Genomic DNA, 27,725 nt, shown 5'->3' with positions numbered 1-27,725 from the left:
AATTGTGGCCCTTAAAGCCAAACTAAGTAGCTTAGCGCATGGTTTTTGTGGAACTCCAATCGACAGAAGTGATTTCACGATGACTTCCGATTGCTACAGGAGCATCAGATCCCTGAAATCCAATAAGTCAATTCACATAACCAAACCTGATAAAGGATCTGGTGTAGTCATTTTGAATAAGTGTGACTACATTTCTAAAATGGATTTAATTCTCGGCGACAAGTCTAAATTCGAAATCCTTGGCCCTGCGTGTGACAATGACAACACCTCCAAGATAGAAGCTCGTATTCAGCGTCTACTATTGACCCTCAAGAAGGCGGGAAAAATCTCTTCTGCTGAATACGACGACATCAGACCCACTGGCTCCATTCGACCACGTATGTATGGTCTTCCGAAGACCCATAAATCGAATGTACCCTTACGTCCGATACTATCGATGGTTGGATCAGCGTATCACAAAGTCGCGAAGTGGATTGCGAGATATCTTGAGCCCGTGAGTTTGTTCTATGGTGGTAACTGCATTCGTGACTCGTTCACATTTGCTGATACCATTCGTAATGTTGATCTCGATGAGTCCGAAATCTCTATGTGTTCGTTTGATATATCTAGTTTATTCACGAACGTGCCAGTTCAAGAGACTATAGAGATTTGTGCCAATGAACTCTATGGTGGTGTCCTTCCATCTCCTCCATTCTCAAGGTCTTCTTTTGTTAAATTAATGCGATTGATCACTTGTGATGTCGAATTTAGTTTCAATAACACCATATACACAGATCGATGGTGTTGCAATGGGATCGCCGCTTGGTCCCATTCTGGCTAACATTTTTGTGGGGTATTACGAAAAACGGTTATTCGAAGATATTGATCGACCATTAATGTATCAAAGATATGTTGATGACACCTTCGCCATATTTGAAAATGAATCCCAGTGTGATTTGTTTCTGAGCAAATTGAATGGTCTTCACCCATCACTGAAATTCACCATGGAAAAAGAGGTCAATAATTCATTAGCATTCCTTGATGTTGTAGTGGAAAAGACGGGTGCTAATTTTGTTACATCAGTTTACCGTAAGCCTACATTCAGTGAGCAATACATTTCGTGGGATTCTTTCTGTCCAGTAAAACGTAAAGTAAATTTGATAAGAACTCTGGTACACAGGGCTCTGATGATTTGTAGTAAAGTCAAACTTGATTCTGAATTGGAGAACATTCGGTCAATCTTTCAGTCAAATGGTTATCCTGATCATATCATTAAAATGACCATAGATCGTAAACTCAAAGATTTCAGAAAAGTTAAACCGTTTGGACCTAGAAAATGTCCTGTTTATTTGCATCTTCCTTGGATTGGGAAAGTGTCCAACAGGTTTGAAAAACAAATTAAATCGTCAGTGAGCCATTGTTTTTCACAAGTAGAACCTCAGATAATCTTCATGACGAAATCTCTGATGCCTGCAACGCAAAAGGATGTGCTACCTGCTACAAATCAAAGCAACATAATATATGAATACACGTGCCGATGTGACAGTCGGTATGTAGGTCGCACGTCTCAGCGCTTGCAGCAAAGAATTCGCCAGCATGTCCCACGGCAAATTAGAATAGATAATGTTTCTTCAACTCCTTCATCGCAGTCTGTTGACACACTGCGTGATTATGATCAAGTTACTGCTTGTAATTCGGCTATTGGACAGCATCTCTTATCCCATCCAGAATGTGCTGATCATTACAATGACAGTCAATTTTCTATACTTGCTCGTGGCCGTTCTCTGTTTCATTTAAAGGTCCTGGAATCTACGATCATAAAGCTACGAAAGCCGATTCTCTGTCGCCAGAAGGAACGCCTCTACACTCTTGGAATATTTCATTAATGTTATGTGTTGTGTTTTCGGTTATTTATAACCGAATATGTACTCGTTAACGTTTGTTTTGTACCGTTACTACCGTATCTAGTCCGTCTACTAGTTGTTTGTTTTTGTTATTATTACGTCATACAGACAAAATAGTTCTTACATTTCGAATTTGATTCACCCCATCACTAACGTTCGCTACTGATGAGAGTTAGTCGAAAAGCTTTTAGCGAATAAATTAACAATATGAAGTTATTGTTTCGCGTTATTCCATACTCTCACTCTCACTGCGCACTTGCTCCTGTTTTGCGGCATACTATTCCAGGCTGCATTGTTGTGTCACAATGCAAAACTCCGTGACAATGCAATATTCGATGCGAATTTTGGAGGGTTCCACGCCACTTTAGGTAGTGGTTTCCAGAGTTGGTCGATAATGAAGTCTGCTACTCGTACTTTTTCAGTGTATACTCAAGTCGTATTGCTTACTTGCCCTACGTATACTTGGGCGATTGTCTTTCGACTAAGTAGTAAGTATACTTGCACTTCTACTAGGAGTTTTTAGGCAAAATACTTACTGTTTCTACTTAGGATTTTGTAAAGTTAAAAGTAGTTTGGGCATATGTTGGCATCACTTCTGTGAGTTAAATTTTCATAACAATGAACATATAACCCCTGCGTCACGACAAATTACTATATTATAGAAAGTTGAAACTGTTTGTAAGGTCATTAACACATTAGTCATCTTGAATTATTCGTGAATCTTCGGACGCGGCCACTTTCGATTAACTTCTAAATAATATGCGACGTCTCTTCCAAATCATGTTCCTGAAACTACTATACTTCAGTACTTTTTATTCCTTGATTATATATTTCTACTTGAACTAGTGACATGTCTTGGAACGGGTGACTTCTACTTGTAGTTGAGTAGAGATATGCGGCGTAACTTCTACTTCTTTACTCCACATGAATATCAACGCTGACTATACTTTGACTACCTATATGGTTTCACACCAATGGCAACCCTTCGTCTGGCCAGAGGTGATCAGTAACGAAGTATAGGCCTACGTATTTAGGATCATTGACTTCACTTGGCTAACTTGCCGGGATTGATTTCATTGACCCGCAACAGTAGGCCTCTACCATCCAAGTTTCGCTATAAGTTTTTTACTTTGGCTTCGAACTAATAAAAATATCAGCCATATCCTTGATATCCTAAAAAAATATAAGATCGATACTTGCATTGGTATTGTATATCAATGTGGTTTCGTTTTTCGTTTTTACTTGGCATTGATATTTATACCATTGCATATATCATTTCTTAGGCTCATTGCTATTGATGAAGAACGTTGTATGCGTAAGTGCGTGTAGGGTGTTGATAAATATAGGCTGATATATACCTGCTTTTGATAGTGTTTAGTGGTCTCATCATAGGTTATACACGATATTAGGGGGATCCCCTGCTTTTTCGCAATTTCAAGTAGCCTACATAACATACATATTGCAAAGGTGTTGTGAAAAAAAAATGTTGCACACATTGGATACCCGTGCTCTCATCGTAGAATTTAGATCAAGTAAATACACATGAATTAATGGGAGAATATCACTATCGAACATTCGATAATATCACACAGTCGGCAAGGAGTTGACACTTGACAATTACCGAAGCTTTCATGTTATGTAGGCTACTGTTTGATTTGACCGTGTTCTACGATCGACATTTGTGGTGGTAGCAGGTCAAAATTGTCTAGTCAATTCCAAGTTGGTGAATCTGGTGAAAATAAGAAAGAAAAGTGAGTCGTGTCAATTATGTTCTGACGCATTATATGTTCATGTTCAAGCAAGTGTGAGGCGAGCGAAAATCTTGTACGATTGTAATGTCGTTTATCTGGAAATCTGGACATTGACATCATGAAGAAATGGTCTTTCATACAAAATACTCTGTCAGTTGTATAATTACATGAAAATAATCAATCTGCAAAGGATCCAAAAATAATGTATTTATTGATCAAGTTGCTTTACGGAAGTACGACCAGGAAAACGAAAATCATGATAATGGTAGAAAAGAAGGCAGTTAACCCGGTGGTAATGATTTCCTTTTTCACAGTAATCATCATGGGATCGGTGTGAGAACTGCGTGCCAGCATTTCTCCATTCTTGTTCTCGTGCGGAAATGGTGCATCGGGCTCAGACGTGTGGAGAAACTCACACAGCGGCTTCCAACCTTCCTTGCAGTGGAACACCAACAGTCGCCCTTTTGGTGCATTCTGTAGAATGAATTTCCAATATACAATTTTTCCAATATACGTCCAAAGCAACTGACTTTATGGATATAGAATACGTACATTGGCAACGTAAGAATTATGCTCTCTGTATTTCTTTCTCAGCATTGTTCCATTGCAACCCGATTCTCCCCATCGCTTGAGGGATAATCCGAATACAACTCTTTCTGGAATCATACATGTAAATATTTTTAGGATTAACAGAATTGTCTCCAATTATAAGCAGGTCTGTCAATGTCCTTGTGCTTATTTTGCTCTATTTTCGCATTACGATATATTTAAAGATATCAAGTTCTACAACCACGTATAAATTTATATACTCATTGACGCTGACCTAATGATTCTTGAGCTTTGAGTATTCGACCGAACGTAGGAGAGAGGAGCTTTGCTGTTGATAAAATGCGGCTGTTACGTAATACTTCCAGTTGCTTTGTAGCACTGATTAGCCATTCCTCCTCGGTCATTCTCGTCGATAGGATTACCTGATGACAAAAGTAAATAATGATGAATCAAGCTGCCGCTAAACTCATAGCGGATATTTTATATTTATCATGTCCCAATCTCATGTATATGTTAGATTTTGAGTATTTGCCAGAAGAAATAGAAGAAACTCTCGGGATTTCAAGATATTACCTTACAAAATATCAATTATTTTATAATGTGTATGTCACGTTGCGGAAGTGTAGCGTAATTGAGTCGGATTCCGATTTGTCTGGAGTTCTCTAGCTGTTGTTACTATGCAGTATGCATACGTTCATCAAAATATCAATAGTAGAAATGCACTATTTTGACTCGAACTCGATGACTTTTAGGCTGCCTCGTATCAAAAGTTATCACCATAGTGTAGTGATTCAGACAGATTCATAATTGCAACCAATGAAACAAAGTATGATTCAACAGTCACAATTACAGACCACGAAAATCGCATTTTGACTTTTACAATTATAAGGCCGTTGGAGTATTTTCAGTTATTCCGATTGGCTTTTCACGAAACTGCAATCTTTTTGTGCTTATATACGATGAACATAGTCAATAAGCGGTATGGAATGACCTGAATTTTCATCCGCGATATGCTGCATGCCTGCATATCTTTCTATAGCACGATTGATTACGCCATCACTATGTATTACTTGTAAATTGAGTAACGTGCACTAAGTCTGTTACGCTACTGTAGACAGGCTTATCGCGCTGGTATATTTGAATACTGATTATAACGGTTTGTTTTGAGCACAGACCACTTCAGTGCGTCATCATGCTAAATGTGATAGCTGATCGGAGCCGAAACTGTCGTTGTCACGAAGTCGTGCCCCGGTATGTTTCACCAACCGAGTCCAAATTCAAATGCACGTGCAATGGGAATTCTGGATGCGAGCAATATTGGAAGCTACAATGCATGTGATTGCGTATTATTATTGAATTTCCTTTCATCTGATCACATCACTAATTTTTTTTCCATAAATGCCATCGTAATACCTCTAGATTTGTTATACAATTTATCCCTCGAAATCCATAGACATTGGACGTGTTCACAATTCACATGCCCTCATTCCATTGCAATGCATCGCGGGCGAGTCCATCAAAATGATTTGAACAGCATTGCGATAGAGTGCAGAAGCTGGTGTTTTTAGAGAGACCCGATGCCAGCACATGAATATAGCTATCAGACACCGGTGATTCCATCAGATATGGCTATACACTTGTCGCATGTCACAATAAATTATATTAGAACAATATCTTATCTACTCTATTTATGATTTAAAAAGTATAGTACATTGATTCTATTGTTGTATGGGTAATGGAACGATATGTCGATATGCAACCATATCGTATGAATAATCCAATCACCTTAGCATCTGGAAAGGCCTTGAGTATCTCATCCCAAAAATAGCAAGCTGGTGCGTCGCATACCGCGTCAATATTTTCGTACATGCTTTTGAAGTCATCACTGTTCCACCCATCGTCCATAATCTGTTTCCATTTGTCCGAATAGTATAGCATATTCTCCGAGTAATCGTAGACGCTATATCCAAGCATGGACAAGGCGGATTTCAAAGATTTGGTTCCGGTTTTCGGAAATCCGGCACAGATTACCTTCATTCTTATAATTAGGATTGGAACCTGCAAATTGGAAAAGTTGAAATTAGAGATTCCTTACAACTTACTAAGTATACTCTCGAGATAAATGTTACACTATACAGGCGTTCCTGGATCGAGAATTTGACGTTTGCATCGCGTTTAGATTCAACAGAATATCGTATAAACCGCACTAGATAATAGTCATTTTTACGCGCGATTGGCAGGTTAAGACATGATCATGATCACATTCGCTGGGTCTCCAGATCAGAATTTACTGTTCTTGTTGGATTGAGCAATGTTTTCGCTTTTACTACATTTACGCGGCTGAATCCTTGGTGATGTACCATCACGGAAAGCGAAAAAGCCGATAAAGCAGATAACTTCGATATAAAATCAGATTCCAAAAATCTCGAGCATCTTCCACGGCACAGCATAACCGCTGTTATCATAAGATTATTTCCCGGCGCTATAACTTGAGATACCTGCCTTGCGTCATAGCGATAACTGTCGACGGTATTATAACCAGACTACATGATTGCAAGCAAATATCACTAATGTCATCAATTGATTGCTATTCTATGTCTTGAAGAAAAAATTTGTGTATACATTAGCTCATCAATCAATGAACCTAATTTCTGATCCATTAGGATTAATTATGGACTCGCTAGTCGCAACTTTTATAGAAACGAAACTTGAGAGTTGTGAAATGAGCATGGATTGTGTTTGGCATCAACCCTAGATACGTCTTCCAGTCTCCAATTCCAACCTTGTCCGTAAATCGACACATACTTTCTGATTGCATTAGAGCCGTATTCATCTACTCATGTACGAAAGTGCCCTGTTGCCCACTTCATGCGAGAAATTACATTACGCATTTGAAAAAAATGACTCAAGTCGGAGTCATTACAACCCTGGGTAGAACTGCAAATTTCGTCCGTTAGCCTAAATATTCAGGAAAGTATTTCAATTACAAGCACATAAACAAAACACGCTATAGTTTCGTAACTTTTGGGTTATTCTAATTCTACATAATTTCGTTCACGTTGTTTTTTGTTTCCTGTCTACTATGTCAAAAGATATTGAAATCGCCGAAACATACTAAACTAAAAGACGCAAACGATTTCAAATTAGGATTTCTTCATTGGCAAATAATTGTTCCTTGTTCCCTGCGGGATGGCATTCGTCTTGGGGGGTTCAGAGTGCTTGGACAGGAACATTCGGCGCCAGCCATTTAGCGCCTATAGACAATTAAACATATATATATTGTATATATAAATCGAAGTTTTCGGTCAGCATAAGGGCAGTCCTTTTCGGCCAAGGTTTTCTCGCTGTCGGTCGTTCTGGCACAGCACTTCGCGGAGTCGCATATGTTACGCGGCCTAAAACTTCATATGTCTTGGTGCGTCGTGGTGTGGTAATGGCCAACGCCGAAATGCCCATTTCTATAAATGATGCGTGTGCGTATGTTTTCTTTGGGAAGGACACCCAATAATCAAGATATCCGGAAATATTAAATCGAAAAAGTTTTCAAAAAATCACTTCATAATTTATGTTATTTCACGAAATAATTTCGGGACCCTTTCTGTGCAGCAGTTACGGACCTGATCAGATCATGATTAGTAATAACAATCGATTACAACGATTACGGCATTTTCAAATAATCGTAATCGCAATCGATTTCATTCGACCAAAAGTCCGAAGTAATCGTAATCGTAATCGAATATTTCCCATATCTAATCGATTTCTTTGAGAAACAACGATTGCTTTTTATTTGTACAAGGACTATGACATTAACTGAACAGAACATTCATGAACAATGAAGAGTGCGATATTGTACTAACAGTGACAGCAAAAACGTCGGATCTTTAAACGCCACTGCTCATTATTTCGTCATAGTATTAGCTTTGCTCGTCATAGGCAACGAATTTCACACACGTAGTAAATGATACACGACATACAAGTAGTAGTGTAGAGTTACCATACGTCCTCTTTTTTGTAAGTGTCCTCGGAAAACGCCCAAATGTCCTTTTTTTGAGAATCTTGTTTAAATACAGGGTAAAATTCGATTGAGATACAGTAAATCAGCACTGAAGTAACGCTCCGGCGGCTATTCGGGAGCTGAGCCGGAAAGTTGACCTTTTTTTATTTATTTTTATTTAGTCAACCAACTGATAATGTGAAAGAAAAACTGCATTTTGGGCGCTGATCCATAAATATAACCTTTTTTCAGTAAACCGACCACGGTGTAGGAAAAATTTACCATTTTTTCAGGATTTTCCTCTGGTATTGCAAGTCTGAAAATTTTGAAAAAGTGTCCTCTTCAGATTTCCAAAATATGGTAACCCTATAGTAGTGTGATTGTAAGAACACCCGTCATATCTTTACGTCATATTTTCAATACACACGAGACGCTATTACCTCGCAGCAGGATAATATTCTTGTATTGATGCTTGGTTACGTTCATAGTTAAACGCAGTTGATCGATGCTGCTTTGGCGAGCAGTAGTCCCATTTACATAAACCGGACAAAGATTTGAAATTTCGTACTCGTCATATTAAATATGACGATTGTCACATCAAGGCATTAACAATCAACGGCTGCTGATAAAAATCATCGGCGAGCCGGCATTTGCCGTTTCACGTATTACGGGAGCTCGCAATATCAGTAGGCAGGACGCCACCGTCATGGAGCTGCAATTTATTGCAGTTTTCACAGGACCTTCACGCTCCAGCTGTTGCGGCTGCGCGTCATTCCTTAACCCGTTACATTGCACGGTGCCTTCACCGCCGCACATGCTCGACGCGATCAGGTAGTCACGCAGTGTACCAGGGATATCCCTGGCAGAGTACGAACTTTAGGTAGTTGTTGACATATTTACTTCATAACAGCGACTGACAACTAATAAAGTTCGTTTTCTGCGTAACTGCCTAATTATAGATAACTAACCCACGTAGGTTAGATACCTATAGCCCAGTGGTTCTCAACCTTTTTTTAGACACGCCCCCCTTTTTGATAGTGAAAAATTTCGCGCCCCCCTTATCGTCATATCACAAAATCCAACTGGGATGCTAGCAACCCCAACAGATTGTTTTGTGGTATGGACGGTTATGAATGTTGATGAGAGAATAAAAAATATGAAATTGGGTCCATATAGAAAGAAACACGTCCATTCAAATCACGTAAGTAATCAAACGGAACGTAAGTTACTCTCTACTCTTTATAACAAAATGAGGTTCCGATAGCGAATCTGTATCATATGAGACTTCACACCTCGATTTACGTTTAGTCCAGTGGTTCGAACCGTTATCAAGCTCAACGCAAATTTTCGCCCCCTCCTACACCGCCATATTTTCGGAACCGAAAAAGAGGACGTATGAACGGGAAACTTAATACAACGAATCTCTGATCGCTGGTGAATTGACTGAAAAAGCTCATTTTTTCGACATGACAACCGAAAGACCCGTCTCCAGCTCGCAACGTATATAACTAAAAACCAGTTTACCATTTTTTAGTCAACATTCGAGGCAGCTTCAAAACAACCTGGTTTTCACGTGCTTTCCTAGGCGATTAGTTAGATATAGCCGTTCCAACATTTTCGCCAACCGCCCCCCATCGCCCGCTTCCTTATTTTCGCCCTCTGTTTCTCACACTCGCCCACGTTTGGAACCACTGGAGTGAGAAAAATGCATATCAGATCATCAAGAAAACGAATGGAGCTCCATGAGCTCGTGATTGACATAAAGAACCATTTCTTCAATGGGCTGCATGTAAATTATAGGTTTGAATTTCAATATTATAGAAATTTTATGAATTATATAACATAATCCCGTTCTGATCCAGCAACAAGTTGTTTACTTTCTATAGGTTGGTCATCTGTGCTTCGTCACGGTTCAGGCAACACGCACACAAGTCATGCATGACCTGAAACTGTCTTGTTGGCTTGAGAAATACTGCACGGGCACTGTGGTGGGAAATGACGATTACGATATGGCGGATATCTTAGCGTTGTCGTAGTTGCATTGTTGTCTTAAGGAAGGTCTCGCAAGGATTATGTAATTTAGGCGAGGGTAGTGTACTGGGATTTTTATCAACTGTTACTGACGCATAACCTTTACTGCTTTCTAAATGCAGAAAAGAAGTATAGTACTTAGAGACTTTGAACATCAATATACTTCATCAAGATGTCGAAAGTTACGTTCAAAATCACGTTGACGTCTGATCCAAAGCTGCCATATAAAGTAATGAGCGTTCCAGAGACGACTCCTTTTACAGCTGTCCTGAAATTTGCCGCTGAACAATTCCAAGTTCCACCCGCAACGACTGCTATAATTACCAATGACGGAGTGGGAATAAATCCATCACAGGATGCAGGAACAGTTTTCCTTAAACACGGATCTGAACTACGTCTCATCCCGCGCGATCGTGTCGGGAACTGGTGATTTTGGTTGCATCGTGGAGATTCACACATTTGCAGTGCTCAACGAAAATGGAGTATGGCCTTATGGCAACTTTATGTGCAATATGGCTCTGCTGTAGGATCAAGCTCAGTCTGTGTACGAATGGCTACAGCCACACGTTTGTACACCATGTGTCCAAAATAATTTATAGTAATTAATAGGCAATTTCTCTTTGATAGGTCTAAAGATGAGTTATGCACTGGCCTTCCAGGGATCAGTAGTTTTATTAATCCATTTGTTCCATGAAATATTCAGAGGATGCATTGCATGTTCATTTCAAGTGGCTAGAAGTGAAACTGTGTGTTGTCATTGGTGTGTATGGATTTCTTGTGAAATACATTTGAGAGGAAGGTCGATAAAAGCGAAATATATGTGAATATGATAGCCTACAATGTTGTCTTTGTAGAGAAGACTTCACGTCAACATATAATAGGCTAATTATCTAGTCGTGGACAAGAAAGTAGGCTACGCCGCTACATAAGCCAGTCACTAATCCTTGAATCAATGTATTGTCAAGCGTTTACAACAAAACCCAGATTTTGCACTGTACCATTCCATGATTTCATACTTATACTGCTATATCAGTTAGGCAAAATAACATTCGCAGTACAAGGGCGCAAGTCTATGGATTTTCTGTCATGATTTTTGCAGTCACTAGGAATGCAAGAACCATATGTCTACTAGGAATGCAAGAACCATATGTCTAACATAAAAATGGTATGACCTGATATGTTTGCAGACGGCACAATAACTGGTGGAGATGGTTCATCTCCTATCAAGTCTGTAAGAGCTTGTGTATGTGTAATTGCTTTCAAAAACGGTTTCCGTGATTTGAGTCCGTCATCAAAACAACTGGACCGAATGTTGATCAGCTATCTGTCCCCGAAACTAACACCAGCATCGAAGGATTGGAATGTAAGCAGAGCACATTCCTGAATAGTGTCAAGATGGTTGCAACTTGCAAGTCATTTGACATCTTTCACAGCCATGGCTGTCAACACGGATCCCAGCAAAATCTTTCCCTGTTCACTTTCATTCAATTTGTATGCTTTCCGGACCTTGGCTTCATTCCGTTTATGTGAAAGTGATTCCAGATTTGCAAGAGTTCCTTGAACCTGACTTAATACAGATTCCATGTCGGCTTCATTTCCAAATACCACAACAAGAATATCCCTCGCATTGTCATCGATTCCGAAGGTGACCATGCTGTTGTTTATTTTGTTTGTAGGCGACAGGTTGAATAGTAATTCCGAGTACAGTGATCTTGTTTTGAGTTTACCTATTTTTGCATTGTGAAGGGCTTTGTTTGCAGCTATTAGAATCTGAAAAGGCTCCAAAATATTCTGAGGGTTTATGAGACAGGCTTGCAAACACCCATTTATTGTCGATTCTTTTAGCTCTGCAGCATTTTCTACATCAGTCATCAATTCAATGCATATCTCCTTGCTTGAGAATAACGGACTTAATGAATATTTAGGCATGGCTCTGAAATATCAGAAAAATTGAAATATGAAATTTTCTCTTTCAGAGAAATACTGCACTTCAACCGAAGTCAATTGTATCTAGATCGACATCAAATGAATGGTACCACAAAACTAGTAATTGCAAATGCTGGTAAACTTCACAAATCATCAAGACGGCAGGCCTAAGACAGCGGATAAGTTCAGCAATTTATAATTTGAATGCGCTGATGGAGTTTACAATCAATTTTATTGGAACTCTAACAAAACAAGTGGCAGTTTTATGATGAGGTGTATTCTGCTGCAGGCTTGGTCAAGTTCACATTACCATCTGCACCTTGATTTCTAGACAGTGGGTGAAGTAACAATTTTGACAAGATTACGAGTTGAAAACACATTTCGATTCTATGAAACATCAGGAACGAGTTGATAAGACTCAGGTTCATCATCAAACATGTAATCGCAGCCAGCAGAATTCGGCTGGGGCCAATAAGAAACGTGGGAACAGAACAGCGATACCAATCACATCATCTATATATATTTGACTACCAAAAACTATCGTCCAAGTTAATGGCTTATTATTGGAATGAGAATTTGGGGGGGAATGTTCAGCAGTAGGCAGAGTAGCCTACCTACTTACATATCTTACATATTTTCATCATTTTACCGCATAGCTTTCACACCAATAACGCATTTCTCTTGATGTTGGCTGGGCAAAAGACGTTCGCAATTTGCACCATAGATGAGGGAGAATGGCTGCAGAAAACCTACGGCTAATCATTCGTTGGAATCATTACGACATCACATAGGCCTACAGTACATACATCACCTATTTGGCAGGTTCGTCAACATACTTGAGCACAATTCGTATACTCTGTGTGCGTGTGCTGTGCATTGCATTGTGCATGCCTCTTCTCTACTTCGCCTAGGCCAAGGTGGGTGTCTGAACTCAAAGACTACCTCAAGTCGTTTCGACACCTTCCTATCTTTTCATTGTATCGCAGTTGTGTGGTGTTTTGAAATGATGAAAATATTAACAAACTGATACTGATACAGTGATACTCTTCGATTAAGGAAGGCAAAATGTCACTTGCAGATATTGGGCTTTAGTTATCAGCGTAACTGTCTTTGTAACCAGTATACTGTCTACCCTACACATGTTATAGATGGGAAATTTCTCAATTCATTGTTTCTAAAAAAATCATATTCCACCAGAACGAGAGCACAGACTTCTAAAGCGGCTGTAAGTTCTCGAACAACACTTATTGAAACTTCCTATCACAGCGCAACGAGCCAACGACCGGTTATGTTGTCGCATGGTGTCAGCAAAATAGTGAGCAACAAGCGAAAGTTGCAATCCCTGAACGCTATCCGCATGATGACTCCGTCACCCCGTTCCTTCGATTTCGTTCTTCACTCGCCTTGCCCACTCGCAATAGACACTTACGTGACCTTTGACACGGACCAATCAGGTTGCAGCAGGATGTAAACAAAGATCAAGCCCGGGCAAACTTACAATGAGCTCTTATGGAGAAAGGGTGAAAAATGAAGATTTTTAGCAAAATGACATTGAATTGGGGATAGCTGGCTTTGATGAATGGTAATAACGCATAGCTAGTATGTTTTTACAGTGTTCTAACCTAGAATAAACTTGAATGGTGGCAAGCACGCATCAGCATGGTGTGTCCAAATGCATGGAGTTTTGACAATTTTTCGGATTATAAGCAACGATTGTTGTATACCAGGGCCGGCCAACCCGTGGCCCGCGGGCCACATGTGGCCCTCGAGAAGGTTTTGAGTGGCCCGCGAGGTCATTTCCGAAATTTATAATATCAAAAATGGATTGCACAGATTGTGAACTTGCAAGGCCAACCAAAAATTTCATTAGTCTGGCCGCAACACTTGAGATGGGATGACTAAAATATCAGTTCCGACGCATTGACAGATCCATCAGCCTTTCACGTATTGATATATCTTCGTACACTACAATAGCGCAGAATAATTTTCGGTAGATTTATCGAAGGTAAAAATTTTCTACAAGCTTGGCGCAACATTTTGTTACTCGATTTCTTGTTTTTAATATTGTTGCCCTTTTGTGAAAATGGTAGAACACCTAATGTATCAGATTGGGTCTAACTATATTCGCGATTACGAAACAAAGTGTCGTTCAATATATGCGACATTGCGTTTGCGCTCGCACTAAGACCGTCGACTACGAAACATAGGCCCGAAATGATTGACGCATGTTGGTCGCATCTGTCGATATCGGTATGTCCAAGCGCCGAATAGCCCAGTCCTCGCAAAATTAGCCCAGCGATATACAACAGGCACGCAATATAGTCAAATGACAATATTATTGACTTATGAACTTCAAAAAATTTTCGCGCTTTGCGCGGCTAGTGGCCCGCGCAATCATTCCACGATCGAATGTGGCCCGTTGGCTGAAAAGGTTGGCCAGCCCTGTTGTATACTATACTACAAGATTGTGGTAATGCGTATTTTGACGATTTCATAGGCTCAAGTCACGAGCAAAATTTTCAAGCTTATCTCGTGTTCAGAAATATATGGTAGAAAAATATAGCTGCTGCCACACAGCACAATTTTGGCGTATATTGATGATATGATGATGATATTGATTGAAAGCTACATGGAGAATCTATCGGATTTTTGGATTTGAGTGGAACAGTATTTTATTTTACCTCCGCGGAGAAATCTACGAAGTATTTGATGGAAGGCTACGTACACGAGGGATAAAGATTGAGGAGACAATCCTCTCTTATTGTGGAAGCAATATTCTATTGTGAACAGCCAATGTTATCACAATTTGCAGAAAAGTGAGATACCACACCCAATGGAAATATCTCAGAAAATGTAGTATTGATTCACCTTGCACTTGTAAGTCAGGGTAAGTAAGGAAACAGACATTTCCTCAGAGACTGCGATGATGCAGTAGATATTGTAACCATGATTTATTTTCATATTATAGGTTCTGATATATTATGGTTACCATACGACATACGTCCTCTTTTAAGAGGATTTGTCCTCTTTTGACTTTTTTGAAAGTGTCCTCGGAGGACGCCCTTTTGTCCTCTTCTTTTGAGATTTTGTCCCCGTTTTTGAGAATTTTGGTCATATTCATAGCAAATTCGACTGAGATGCCATGCACCTTCTCAAGTGAAGGAAAAAACAGTATTTTGGTCGCTGGCGAGAAAATTGACATTTTTTTTTGGTCAACCGCCCACAAAGTAGGAAAAATTTACCATTTTTGAGAATTCTCATCCGGTTTTGCAAGTCTGAAAAAGTGTCCTCTTTTCAGATTTCCAAAATATGGTAACCCTATGATATATGCTCTCATGTATATGCATGGATTAAGACGCTCCAACACCTGAAGCTACAAGGGCTGAAAGACATACATTGTGATTTGCATCATCATCAGTGAGCTCCATCGTGATTACCAAGCCATCTCTCGACCGTACTCGCTACCCATCAACTCCTGCCTCAAGGTAGATTTTGGTGTATCTAGTGTCTTCGGGTTCATAACATTTCACCCACACAAATAATTCTACAACATCTGCACCTGGAAAAATGTTCATTCAACAAATTGGGCATCTAAATGAGATTCAATGCACACCACTGGAATGAATAGACATGCACTGTTGGTAGGCTACACACTGACCATGGAACTGCGCAATTAGGATCTGTAGCATGCTATTAGGCATTACAATATTCGCAATGGAACTGAATTTGCACAATTGCCAAATATGTTGCGTCATTCATTTTTAATTTTTAATCTTGAATTAGAGTAAGCCAATTAGTCCATAGTTGATACACAATGTTGCATAATATGACAACGGACAAAATTTTATACTCCTTGATTCTTCCGATCAGTTGTTTAATATGAATACGATGTCTCGCCATCTTTCTTGTTGTGGAACAGTTTGGCCCTGACATTTGACGGTGTGTGGCAATCATGTGCAGGAATATTAAAATCTAGATTTAATTTCTTGATTTCAGACTCAATGGCAAATCCCTTTTCTGCCATGGTAGCATCTCTTGGTGCACCATAGCTCCATGTGAATAGTTCTCGCACAAAAGTTAGTGCACCACAATCCATCAATCCTTTTAAAGTTGTATGTATTTTATTGTGAATGTAATCGCAATGAGCAGGGCGTTTTTTCTTAATCAGTTCATTACAGTCAATAATCATTCTAGATTTGAGAATTCACGAATGAATGCAAATGGTGCATTTTTAAGAACCACATCTTTACATAGCCAAATCGAAATTTCATGAAGCAGTTACATACAGTTCACCCAATGGTTTAACACTATGCTTACTACAATGATAGAAATTTGACTTCAGTAGGATAAGTCGGGCAATTCAGAAAGAATTTAATGTAGTCCAGTATGTAATTTCATCAGCTTCTCCACATCTTTTGACACTATGGTGCTATGAGAGCTGAACTTCACTAGCAATAATTGTCCGTCAATTTGTAATTTTCTTGGACGAGTTTCCTGTTTTGTGCTTCTATACTTCTTCCAGAAATTTGATTTTCTTGCGTTTTATCCATCAACTTCCTCTTTCTGCAGCTTCATAGAAGATATCCATCAAGCCTGCACAAAATATATAATATGTTTATTGTTTATTTTACAGAGCAACACTGCTGTGCAGGCACCTATCAAGGCGTACTCATGTCGACCTCTACCAATGTCATCAACTATCCATCTCATTATTGAATATATTGCTTTCAACAATTTCAATCCATTGCACACCATCAAGCACTGGAGTGGAATAATATAACACACACCTAGTTTCAGTTTGGACTCATTTTGAAACGCAAAATTGTGTCTAAATGTGACGATTCAATATTTTTGGTACAATAATGCATACATCATTTTATTAATAAAATGAGAATTCAGATGGCTATAGAAAGTCCACATGCCTTTATCCAGATTTTACATTCTTCCGTGCATGTTATCGGCTCTAGGAAAGGTACAAGGGCACACCAGGAACGGTCTGGGTAGCAATCTCCAAGTTACACAGGCTATTAGCACAGTGTTTATGCGGCATTTAACCTGATTGATTCAATACACGAGCTAGAGCAGAAAATGACGATTTCAGCTGGGAACGGATCATGTTCCCTAACATATATTATATTAATATGTTGATTATTGAATATGCAGACAAGTGCCCAGTGTAACAGTAATTTGCTAGATAATGATACAGACTGGACTATACCATATACCAGGGTTGTAACCAAGTCACAAGGCTCTGAGTCAGAAGTCAATCTCACTTTTATAGTTTTGACTCGAGTCATTTTCAATTCACCACCGAGTCAAGTCCAAGTCATCGAACAGAGGTTCGAGTCCGAGTCATGGTATTATGACTCGAGTCCAAGTCATTGTGCTGACTGCTCAGTTTCCAGTTAAAGTCTTGTTAAACCCACTTTTATACCTCTGTTTGGTGATATTGAATGGTTTCCATTTATAATATACTAATTTTCCTCACTTTTAACAGTTTCTGGTCGCATTTTCAAGTACTATAGTACCAATCGACCGAATCCCAATAGGTTGGTTCCTTTACTATTCTTCGAAATCGCAATGAAATGTCGGTCTGGGCCGTCTGAGTCTTGAGTCATATGACTTTGGTTCGAGTCATGCGCAATAACTCGAGTCGAGCCATTTCCGTATTTTGAGAAAATGACTCGAGTCCTCAGAAAATCGTGAGTCGAGTCATTACAACCCTGCCATATACGATTCTACAAATAGAACACATATAACACCGAGCACACATAATGAATACCCCACCTATCCTGTCTCAAGATTCCTCTAATACATGCTATTCGGTACGAAAATCTTATAGTATTGCATACGACTAAGGATAATACAGCAATAGTTGCTTCATCCTAGCGTTGTTAGAAATCCATTAATTTGGACATGTCATGCTTATGCGTGCTTGCCACCATTCATGTTTATTCTGGGTTAGAACACTGTAAATACATACTAGCTATACGTTATTAACATTCATCAAAGCCAGCTATCCCAATTTCAGTGTCATTTTGCTAAATATCTTCATTTTTCAACCTTTCTCCATAAGAGCTCATTGTAAGTTTGCCCGGGCTTGATCTTTGTTTACATCCTGCTGCAACCTGATTGGTCCGTGTCAAAGGTCACGTAAGTGTCTATTACTAAATGTTCTCGACGGCTTTGCCGGGTTCAGACTTAACTAGTCTCGCTAGTGTTAACACTGCCAACAGATTCTACAGAAAAAAATCTACATAGGGAGACGGGTGAAGTGCCGCGGGAACGCCAATACGCTGATTTGCTGTCGCATATATTTTCTTTGTAATGTTCAAAGGTATCGTACTGCATAATAGCGGTGTAGGCACCAATAGAACAGCCTGGGCGCATTTCAGCCGAAATCAAATTATTAAGTTGAATAGATTCATGTAGGCTATATTCTGCAGTGTAGGTTTGGCTTTTTGGTTGGTCAATGGGCAATAATGGGCATGAATAAATACTAATGATTACGTGCTATTTTCTCCGTGAAATTTTGTAAGAATAGGCTTCCAATCAAGAACTACTGAAATTGCGGCGCCTCTCGTTCGACGGGGAGTAATGATAGAGTATAGCTGACGCTGATGCGTTTAATTGGCTTACCTTTACTCATATTGTAGTCCATAAAACAGCCAAGTATTTTGATCAGAGTACACCTTACAGAGCAATCAAATGTGATAAATTTGATTAGCTCATTCATTGGTTGTTGAAGCAAATCTTGTTAGGGCATGGGATTTGGTTGCCTTGTCACAATAGAAAAAATGATAATATATTTCCTTCGTCAACTATCGTTTACATGTATGCCTACATATAACGATATAGATAGAAGATGACATCGTGGCAGTAGGCTACCATGTAGACTGTAGAGCTTTGAAAGTAGGCTAGTAATCGCAAGATAAGGTTAGAACCACGTACAAGTGTTGACATGTATGTTTTATATATCAATATCATGATGGATGATATATCTAGGGATGACGATACAAGGGTGAAGCACAGGGAGGAGTTACAGTCATAGCAGTGAGGCAACTAGCCGCAAGCATTTTATGATAGTTCTGGTTGCATGTTTAGCCTACCTAATACATTTCACTAATCTCATCATTCAAGTGTCAGAATACAATACCCAACTAGATAATGTAGATTAAGCCGTGGTTGTTTTCAGTCTGGTTTAAAAAGCCTGTCCGTTCAAATTTACTGCCTTTTGCATTTATTATATTCAGTATCATAAGCCATTGTTATCCATGTAAAAATGCTTTTCAAAAACTGGCCAGTGTTTGTTTTGTTAACTTAATAAATGATTGTTGGGAATTTTAAACTATTTTGCAAGGCTTGTATGCAAATGATAAAGTTGGAGTAAATTTGGGCGGATTTCAGGAATCAATAGCCTATAGTGGACGGGTAATGATTATAGAATTTATGAAGAATGAAATTATCAAAATGTAACTTTTGATCAATCAGAATTTAGGCTACTTATTCTAGAGCTGGGCATAATGATTCGAGTACTCGAATCTGAATCGAGTATTAATTTTAATGATTCGAGTCGAGTAGTAAAATACGATTTTTTCGAGTACTGAAATGATACGCTGCTTGCCACTGAAAGTTAATTTATCATCGAGAATAACAGTATCGATACTAATTTTCACTGCTGAAGCCTTGAAATCTTGATTGGCGGTATCGTAGGATATGATACATATGGTACGAAGCTACGAAGGTTAGTGGACGTAGCACATTTCCGAAGTCATGATTATTCCACAACATTGTCACCAAGTGGAATGAAATCGGTATGGTCGAAAAAACACCAAAATATCATTTATGAGATGCATAAAATGCATTATATTCGTTGTGGGGGCATAAACGGTACATATTTGAACTTTGACGTATTACATTCTTTTATGACGTCATAACGAGTGATAGCATATTACGGGATTCAGAATCGAATCACTCAGGTACTCGATTTTGCCCAGCCCTACTTATTACACAGGTCATTATAAGAGTAAGAAGTTGTACACTACTGTTTTTCAACTTTTGTACTCTACTTTTCAAGTTTCCGTCAAATTCATTGTAGAAAATAGATTGTATTCCTCAATCTAGCTCACCACATAGTATTACGATGAAACGCTTGAAGCGTACTTTTTCGGAAAAATTTGGAAGATTCAACTCGCTCAGCGACGAGAAGGAGTCCAGGGTTCAGAGCCCAGAGGTCAAATCGGTCGATTTTTTATCCGACCTTACGGCATCTGCTTCTGAATCGGTGCTGCAAGGTCTAAGCGATGAAGGAGCAGCATGCGATAAAAATGAAAACTCCATGAACACAGAAAAAATACATCCCCATCAGGGCCCGCAAAGGGACCAACACAAGAAATATACGTCCAAAAGTGCTCATGATAATGATGGAAATATGTGTAAACCGACATTTAGTATTGCTGGCGACTCCATTTCGCAACGCAACACACTTGGCTCATTAAGTGAAAAGCGTGAAACTGTGTTTTTTGGCCAAGACAATGAAAAAATCACCAAGGAAAGATCTAAATCGGAAAGCATATTATCATCGCCGCGTAGGCCCAGGAGATATTCCAGCGTGTCGGATCCAAAGTCCCCGTTCGGAAAAATCCACAGTTACGAATTTTTGGAGCCGTTAGGCGAAGGGTCCTACGCGACTGTCTACAAAGGACGTTTCAAAGACAGCGATCAGATTGTAGCGTTGAAGCAAGTCTCTTTGAATTCGGACGAGGGAACGCCATTCACTGCTATCAGGGAAGTGTCACTACTTAAAACGTTGAAGCATGCTAATATCGTTGCGCTATATGATATTATACACACTGATTCAAACCTGACGCTAGTATTTGAGTTCATGTACACAGACATGAGTTTGTACATGGAAAAAGTTGGTGTCGGCAAAGGGATTAACCCGCATAATGCAGTTTTGTTCACATACCAACTGCTGCGTGGCCTGCATTTTTGTCACGGCAAAAAAATTCTCCACAGAGACTTGAAACCACAAAATCTGTTGATCAGCGAAAGGGGCGACCTGAAACTTGCAGACTTTGGACTTGCCAGAGCCAAATCGATTCCGACCAATACATATTCGAATGAAGTCGTGACATTGTGGTATCGCCCGCCTGACGTTTTGCTTGGGTCTACTCAATACAACACATCATTGGACATGTGGGGTGTTGGGTGTATATTTCTGGAAATGCTCATAGGCACCCCGGTATGTCCAGGCCAGACTGATGCGTGCGATCAGCTCAACAAAATCTTTGAGTTACTAGGTACTCCTAACCCATCATCGTGGCCCCAGATAACTGATTACGAGCACTATCAGGACTTCTATTACAATTGTTTCATAATGCCGCGTAGGCGTGTGTCTTTATCTGTATTGATTCCGGTTTTGAAGTCATTAGAATTTGGCGAGGACTTTGCTTATAGTGTCTTGCAGTATGATCCGAACTTACGGCTTAATGCTAATGAGGCTATGCGACATTCGTTGTTTGATGTGCTGCCAAAAGAAGTCCATTTGCTCGGAAATAACCAGTCCATTTTTACTGTAGAAAAAGTGAAGCTGGTCCCAGAGGACCTGACATTAACCAAAAGTGCAACTGATTCTTCTCATGGCCGCCCTCATTGACTTTTTCGGTTTAGAGAAGCTGTAAAATATTTATTCACGCTCAAAACAAAGGATGGTTACACTGTTGAAATGAAGCATTATGATTCTCAAATACTTCTGTTACCCTACTGAATGCTGCAGTACACCTCGGTATTTCATGACTACAATTTACGCAATCTGGTTCATTGATAGAGTGTATTGAATCATAATTATGATAACATCGTCAGTTATCTGCTTTACTCATTTCTATTTACCCTCAATACAATCTGTACACATTAGCTTGTATATTTGAGTTCTTTAATTTGGATTTGGTGCTCATAGAAGAATTATATCATGTTCATTCATGTTTTGCTAGATGCTTAGTACCGCTTGTTAAGGCATTAACTCTTTGTAAGTGGTTCCAGATAGAGTAACTGTGATTCAAGATTATCGCATGACAAACTTATTCCTTCGACTTGCCAGAGTATGGTGTAGTATGGTTCTAATAGTGCTTTTGCTGATAATGCACCTTGCTGTTTTGCGACCAGTCATTGTTAATATTGCATTTATAAACATTTGAGTCGTAACATACATAGCCTACCGCACTGAAATTATTATCGAGAATTTATTGTGAACAGTTCCAGTCCTAATTGTAATACTGTCTGCTCTTCAGATATCATATCCCAAATCCAAGTATGCAACAAGGCTGTATGCAATAGATTGTAGATGTTATGGGCTTGCTGTTGCCAATTCCCAAGTGGTTTCCAATTCACTGCTTTGATGACCCTGTTGTATATTTGAATCCATTTCAATGGGTTAACGACTTCAGATATTTTCGTATTCGTTCTGTACCTGAATTAAGGTGAATGTACCTGAATTAAGGCAAGTGCAATTTGTATCAACTTTTGAAATTTCATACTCAATACCCAGACAATAAGTTTTAGCATTAGTTATGAATAAATTTCATGAAATGATTGATATTGGAGATATTATTCGGTCAGTTATGATCCTTCAATGCCACCCAGGTATTCTGCAACTATGCTTGATCTCACATGGCTGTAGCAAATAATCCGGTCAGACATGTTCAAATTTTGCACCTGCGTTAACACATACTCTTTAGGATATAATGACTCAGGAGCTCTGAGTGCGTCAACTTCACTTCCTACTACTTGCGTATTAAGCTCATATATTGCCATCCGTAATGCACTTTCTCTGTTCAAAGGTTTTGCAAAAACCTACATGCACTAAGGCTACGCACTTTCCGTCCAGCTAGCTGAATATGGTCGTTATTGAATGTGTTCAAACGTTAACGTGGGAAATAGTATGCATGGAACAACATCGTGTTGATGTCAAATCTGATTGATGGGGGATTTGCAATACTGCACAAATCATATCCGATGACAACTGAAGCCATAAGATATATCCAACTACATATGATTTAATATCGCCATATCAGCTTGTTAATTTTAAATATAATTGTAGGTAAGAGTTCATCAGTTACACGTCTTTTTTGCAGTAAAGTGCTTGTGCAATTGTTGCACGAAATTTTCTTCGTCTCGTGGCGCGATTGCAATATTATATTTTTTGCGTTTATGGCTGTATTTTTCGATGATACATATATATGCTACAACAGTCGCATGCGCAGATATTTTGTGACTGTTACCAGCCTTCTTTGCAATGTTGAACATTGGGAACTTCTGTAATATATGTGTTCCACCGAGGTGGACAGGTGAACTTCTCAACTGATAAGCGCCTTGTACTGTTGTAAAATTCTGCATGCCGTCGATGTTACAGGCTTACAGTATGACACAAGGGTGATAACGAACCACTTGCGCTTCGCGCGTAATGCGAATCGCCGATACAGATTTTCCTCGCTACTCGTGCTTACGTGGTTTCGCACATTGCTGTCAGCGCTTTTTGCATGCTTCTGGTTGCAGTTCTTCAACATAAACCACTGTGGTCTGAGTTGTTTGTATCGGGTGTAATAAAAGTTTTATCAGTTAATTCTTATGCGTCATGCTTTTGGGTTATCAGGAATTTTTTCTATAAATAGTACCGAAGTGTGGTGAGGGCTAGGTTTTCAATACAAGCCCGACAGGTTTCGAGTTATGTCACGGAGTACGCGGACTATTAGCTAATTCAAAGTCGCACTGCGCATTTTGCAAACAATCGAATTGGAAACCACGAATCTGAAAGTGTTCAGATTGATGTAGGTGTAAGGTAGTCGTATTCTGCGTATCTCAGGGGCCGAATTTACAGAGAAAACAATGGTAAGCTTGATGTTTTAACTGCTGAAAGCACTCGCACATTGACGGATTGCAGGCAGTTTATTCCGACCCTGAATTTATGATCTCATGTCAAGAAAGCGCGTGGGGTCGATACCAAGTTGCAGTTGGTGACAAAAGTGTCTGTGATATTTGATGTTATTCCACGCGTGCATTTCCTAATATGATAATTCGTCACATTGCTAGGCGTCTGGGGAATTTCTAGGTAATGAAATATAATCCTGTAGAGGCGATTATATCTTCCGTGTCACATCGATCATCAGCATCGACGAATCTGCATTTCCGGCGGATCATGCAAGGTTCGATGCAGCTTATATCAATTTTTTATGGATCTCGTCCGGTCGTTTTTCTCCACGCTGTAAATTCTGCATTATTAACTAGTTCGTGTTCTATGAGCATTGCTTTCTTGCCTAATCACTCCGCGTAAGATGTAATCTGGAGATTCCGCTTCGTTCACTTTTCATTCCTTTTCTTGTTAAGGAAAGACGCAGTGATTGATACGGTGCACTCTATTACGTCAATAAATTCGGAACTGCAACTTTGCATCTGTTTTGTGAATACCAACGACCTGAGGGGTCTGCGTTGCTTTTGATTCTAATATGGCATCGCCGCTATGATTACACTGTTGAACAAAATGAAAAAGAAATTTTGTGGCAAAACATCTAGGAGCCGTTTCTGCGAGGTTTTCAAGGTTGCTGATTACGAATATCACATTAGTTTTGGCAGATTGGCTCTAGAAAAGAAGATATTTTTACCCCTAAAATAGCTTGAAATCACTGCATTTACCCTTGAATATTTCACTACGTGGGAAGTAGGGCCTAAATCTTAAATTTTTCTACTTTTATACTATGCGCAGTGCGCATAAATAGATAATTGAGTATGATGAACAGTGAACACCCATGTCGTTCTCAGTTATTTCATCAATATTAGCATGACCTGATGCGAGAACTTTGTTGAAAAAACACAGTTTGTCAAGCCTCAAAATTGTACTTTTGCACAATGGAAACATATTTTCTCCTGTACCAATTGGTCATTCTACCAAGATGAAAGAGGAGTATAAGCTATCAAGTTTTTCTCTGGAAAGCTTAACTAAAATACTCATATGCGTATCATCTCTTTTCACTTGTAAATTGATAATTTTCCGCAAAGCCAACGAAGTGGGTATATCTAGTATCCATATCAAACGAGAAGCTTAGATCTGGAATCTTTAATGGATCTCAGATTCGAATAGGCTATCGGACTAAGGATTCTAATTCCATATTAAGAAAGGTGCTAACCTGCTCACTGCATGGAATCCCTTCTAGGATGTAGTAGGCTACATAAAACTTTTTGGAAGATCACAAAAGCACCCTACTACAAACAGTTGGTCTGAGAATTGGTATCTGCATATGGAAACCTTGAAGGAAACACGAGCATTAAATCTCATTTTCTGTTCAGTCATCTTGATATATTTTCTGATAATACTGTTGATTAGAGGAAATAGAAAGGGGGAAGGTTCCACCAATACATCAAAACAACAAAAGCAAGATATCAGTGCAGATGCGACGAACTGGAGCTGGAACACCTTTCGAAAAACTGCATTAAATTGCTTACAATCGAAAATAGTAGGCTACAATAACCAATTTTGCTTTAAGATAAGTTATTACTATTATATTCCAATTGATTATTTTGAATTTATAATAGGGTGGTTGACATAAAACTGATTCAATTAATGCAACGTTATCTGAGTATTTAGGCAAATAGGCTACCTATATACACGATTGAAGTTTTTTTATGTACATGATATCCGTGAAAGTCTCCAATTATGATGAATCTAATACCCCGAAATATAATTCTGTTGATGTATTTTGATATAAAACAGTCTTCAGTGTGTCAAAATAATAAGTATATTGAATTTCTGAACTTTATAGTACGACTGAGACGATTTTTTATCTCGCCCATACAACGAAAATATGAGATTACAGTCAAAATTGCCCCATGGATTATCTCCAAAAATAGAGCCAATTTGAAAAAACTTAGGTCATATTCGGAATCAGTGCCCTTCAGAACCCCCGAAACCACTCTTCGGTTGTCTGCCTAGAAATAAGTGTTGACCAGTGTTATAGTTTTTTCAAAGACACTTGCACGAAACTTGGTGACCCCAGTGGATCGAAAGGCTGCTTGTCGTACTTTGAAGTCGCGAGATATTATCGTCCTTGATCCTGATGCGATGGAATCGTATCGTGTTGGTAACGAGATGTGCTCTTGTTTTTAAAAAGTCAAATTCAGTTCCTTGATACAGCACAACTGGTACCATGTAATGAAATTTGTTGGATGGGCATAATGTTAGATGTGGAATGTGAATATATATGTGACAAGGAACTTTAGAAAGTGTCAGCCGGGTATGATCTCACTTTCGGATTACACGAGTGTCCGTCCAATGTCCATTCTTGTATACCCTACCCATATAGCGCATGTTACTATTTGGGGTTCTGGTTTAAATCATACTGATTGAAATTAGTGCGACTTATTTCATGTTTTTTATTTTATTTCCACCGCGCTGATTTTAATGATTTTTGGCGGCTGTTTTTTTTTCTGGAGAGACGCGTGAATGTGGTTATTGAAAAACCATGTGCATTGTACATTAACCGGACATAGTTTTTCGCAACCTGAGACCACTCCAGATACCATCAATTGTACTCATGACGAGGATACATATGCTAGTGTTGAGAGTGATTCCGAATTGACTCTACATTAGGGCTGATCGACATCGATTAGGGCTTGACTCTGTGGTGACTAGAAAATAACTCGAGTCAAAACTATGAAAGTGGGATTGCCTTGTGACCTGGTTAACAACCCTGCCCCAACCCTATTCATCGTGTCTCGGAACTGGTTATTGGCGATTCTAGCGACCCATTATTGCCAGTGAGGTTGAACTTGTTCAACTATCCAGGGGCGTGCAAACTGCGGCTCTTTCAGCCTTTTAAGTGCGCCTTTAATGATTGCACAATGCACATTGCACAAGCGTTTCGCCATTTTGCTAGAGAGGTTTAACCTGATTATAAATTGACGCATTTTATCGCGCATGAACAATATGCGTATTGTTTCCGTGTTGTTTCTTTCGTTACGATTTACGCAAGAATTGTAAAATTTAGGCCAGGGAGCAGTGATGAGCGGACTGTGATATTTTTCGGTCCAAGTCCTATCCTGAAAATTTACAACTCAGTCCTACTCCATCCTGATCCAAAAATATTTTCAAAATTCGAAGTCCAAGTCCGGTCCTGAAAATTTTCAACTTAGTCCTACTCCATCCTGATCCAAAAATATTTTCAAAATTTACAGTCCAACTCCATCCTGATCCAAAAATATTTTCAAAATCTTAAGTCCCAATCTATATCTGAAAAATCAGAACAACATGTTACAGAGAATAATTAGGCTCGCTGAAATATAACTCCGGTCTGTGACAAGATCTATTTTTCCAATGTTTGCCTTCGCTCGAAACTGCAGTGGGCCTACATTACACAGAAACTTTCATTTTACATTTCAGCAACACGAATGTAAATAACTAGACTAGCAGGATGGCTATCAATACCTTAACTATCACATCATGAGCAATGCGCATGTACAATGACATCAGGGTTGATCATACTAAGTTTTTTATAAATTTGACTGGCTAGTTGATAAAATTGTTAGGTCGGTTTGAACAAACAC

The 27,725-nt window shown here is 39.2% G+C and overlaps 2 protein-coding genes, 1 long non-coding RNA gene and 1 pseudogene across 3 annotated transcripts; 2 read left to right on the top strand and 2 right to left on the bottom strand.

Annotated features, from left to right (window-relative positions):
• Positions 1 to 2,230: 2,230 nt before the first annotated feature.
• On the top strand, positions 2,231 to 4,163 carry LOC145459447 (uncharacterized). The gene is made up of 2 exons (XR_013921421.1): positions 2,231 to 2,371; positions 3,949 to 4,163. It is a non-coding gene; the product is annotated as an uncharacterized LOC145459447 (long non-coding RNA).
• On the bottom strand, positions 3,822 to 6,261 carry LOC145459446 (uncharacterized). The gene is made up of 4 exons (XM_080338081.1): positions 5,969 to 6,261; positions 4,458 to 4,605; positions 4,187 to 4,290; positions 3,822 to 4,108 (listed from the first exon to the last, which is right to left on the bottom strand). Exons 1-4 carry the CDS (start codon positions 6,218 to 6,220, stop codon positions 3,860 to 3,862), a joined length of 753 nt encoding a protein of 250 aa, XP_080194207.1. The 5' UTR covers positions 6,221 to 6,261; the 3' UTR covers positions 3,822 to 3,859.
• Positions 6,262 to 11,341: 5,080 nt separating this feature from the next.
• LOC145458936 (EKC/KEOPS complex subunit TPRKB-like) lies at positions 11,342 to 12,745 on the bottom strand. Its single transcript, XM_080337450.1, has one exon. The coding sequence runs from the start codon at positions 12,135 to 12,137 to the stop codon at positions 11,622 to 11,624; it is 516 nt and encodes a 171-aa protein (XP_080193576.1). The 5' UTR covers positions 12,138 to 12,745; the 3' UTR covers positions 11,342 to 11,621.
• Positions 12,746 to 20,121: 7,376 nt separating this feature from the next.
• LOC145459037 (uncharacterized) lies at positions 20,122 to 23,752 on the top strand (annotated as a pseudogene).
• Positions 23,753 to 27,725: the final 3,973 nt, after the last annotated feature.

The sequence above is a fragment of the Botryllus schlosseri genome, chromosome 16 (genome assembly GCF_051294905.1).
Source record: "Botryllus schlosseri isolate E-star chromosome 16, Bs_hap1, whole genome shotgun sequence".
NCBI classification, from domain to species: domain Eukaryota; kingdom Metazoa; phylum Chordata; class Ascidiacea; order Stolidobranchia; family Styelidae; genus Botryllus; species Botryllus schlosseri.
Note: the sequence above shows the minus strand (reverse complement) of the source record. Positions and strands in the feature narration are given on the sequence as shown.